General features: G+C 33.5%; 1 protein-coding gene across 1 annotated transcript; it reads right to left on the bottom strand.

The window, feature by feature from the left end:
• Nucleotides 1-900: 900 nt before the first annotated feature.
• LOC149195592 (uncharacterized) lies at nt 901-1,609 on the bottom strand. Its single transcript, XM_089407968.1, has one exon. The coding sequence runs from the start codon at nt 1,543-1,545 to the stop codon at nt 901-903; it is 645 nt and encodes a 214-aa protein (XP_089264094.1). The 5' UTR covers nt 1,546-1,609.
• Between the last annotated feature and the right edge of the window lie 364 nt (nt 1,610-1,973).

Genomic DNA, 1,973 nt, shown 5'->3' with positions numbered 1-1,973 from the left:
AGTATGTCATATAAAAGTATTCAACAGAAAGCTATTATGAGTTTAATGCCAACATGAAGCTATCGAAACAATATAATCATCATTTATAGAATCCTCCAAATGTTTGATAAATGGATCATCAAAATTTGTTTCCAAATGTTCCAATTTTTTTATTTGCAAACCTACGTGAATTTTGTGAAAAGTGTTTTTTTTTCTCCCCATACCTCCTGTTGCAGTTTCTTTCAGTTCCATTTCAGTTTCAGTTACATATCACCAAAGTTTTATGCTAGTACCCTTCACATGCCAATGTTTACAACAATTTTCAACTAATAATTTTTTTTTTTGTTGAAACTTGATAACAAAAGATAACAAACATAATATAAGAATAACAATATAAAACAATATATCAAACATAACAATCATCACAAAAAATTAGTACCATATTAATATAATTATAACATATTAATATATTAATATAATTAATATATTAATACAATCATAATATATATTAATACAAATCAAACCTTAACTAAATATATAAATCAAAACAAATCAATCATTAACAAATTATAACTAAATATATACAAAAACAAATTAAACATGGACTAAAAACAAATAAATATAAATCAAAACAAATAAAAATAAATAAAAATTATTACTAAAAATATACAAATACAAATCAAAAGAAATCGAACATTTATAAATATAAATCAAAACAAATAAAAAATAAAAATAAATATAATATATAAATACAAAACAATTTTAATCTAAAAATGGAAAAGAAAAATCCAAACAAAACGTAACGCAAAATGGCATATGAATACATGGTCTCATTTCCCAGATGCTGAAGCAATCCGCCAAGTGAGGAGACATTATAATTCTGGATCCGGAGGAAGATGACTTCAACAACAGGCGACTGCGCTATATAATCTGCACTGTTCCTGCATTTCGACCTGGTTTTTCTGAATCTTTTGGCTTGCCTGCTTGAGACTTATCTGGCCATAATTGTTCAGATGGTTTATGAATCATCATCCACAGGTACTGACAGATTTCCACCACTGTTGCTAGATTTCCACCACTCAGTTCTGCACGTTTGGTAGTATATTTTTGACGTGTTGCAGAAATATGGTATTGACAATATGCCCCACGGCGTTGGTTTATAATCACAGTGCATGGCATTCCATCCTTTCGCTTCCCCTTGCAGACACCATAATCCACCGAAGTTCCCAATTTCACAATTTGGTCAACTGCAAATATACTAAGAGAAAATTCATCTCCCTTGTCCTCCCGGCGGATTTTGGCATTGAATATTGATAAGATACTGCCAGGTGATTCCTTCCAGTGATGGGTATATGCATCACCAAATAAGAAAAGAGAAATAGTAGTTTCATCAAGTGATCCTAGTTTCCATACAGCAAAATTCTTCCCAGTGCTACTTAATTTGGGATTTCCTTTTTCCGTCAGCACCCCAACTGTTGCCCAGCAGCCGGTAATATTATCACCCGTCATAGCAGTTCTAATTGCCTGAAAACGGATAAATCGAATATCAGAGAACCGAGTGTTCATGCTCCCTGCGGACACCAACCGATTCTGAATGCACAGATCAGAATATCTTTCAACTTCAATATCACTAGTCAAAAGTTGTCACCAGAATTTAATATCACCAGAATACTCTTCCTGATCTTTTTTCCTTTTCTCCTCGAACAACACCACCAGAAGCAACATCTTGAAGATGGTCGATTTCATGAGATTCCCCCTCCGTTTTGCTAACGTTCCCATCTTAGACTGATCCTCCAGTACCCTCGAGCCCAAACTCCCCGAAAAGAAGTTCATGAATTTAACGAATGAATTGAATTGATGGGATCCACAACTCCGAAAATATTCAGGTTCCACTTGTGGGTTTACCAAACAGAACCAGTCTGATTTACGCACACTAACCCCGATTATTTAAATCAATCGGATCGATCTGCTCCCATTTCCTGTTTTGGAATTGG

This window comes from Pinus tabuliformis, chromosome 2_2 (assembly GCF_031772625.1).
Source record: "Pinus tabuliformis cultivar Carrire ecotype Pingquan chromosome 2_2, CPIR1, whole genome shotgun sequence".
Taxonomy (NCBI): domain Eukaryota; kingdom Viridiplantae; phylum Streptophyta; class Pinopsida; order Pinales; family Pinaceae; genus Pinus; species Pinus tabuliformis.
The sequence above is the reverse complement of the archived record's forward strand: the minus strand, read 5'-3'. Positions and strand labels throughout refer to the sequence as shown.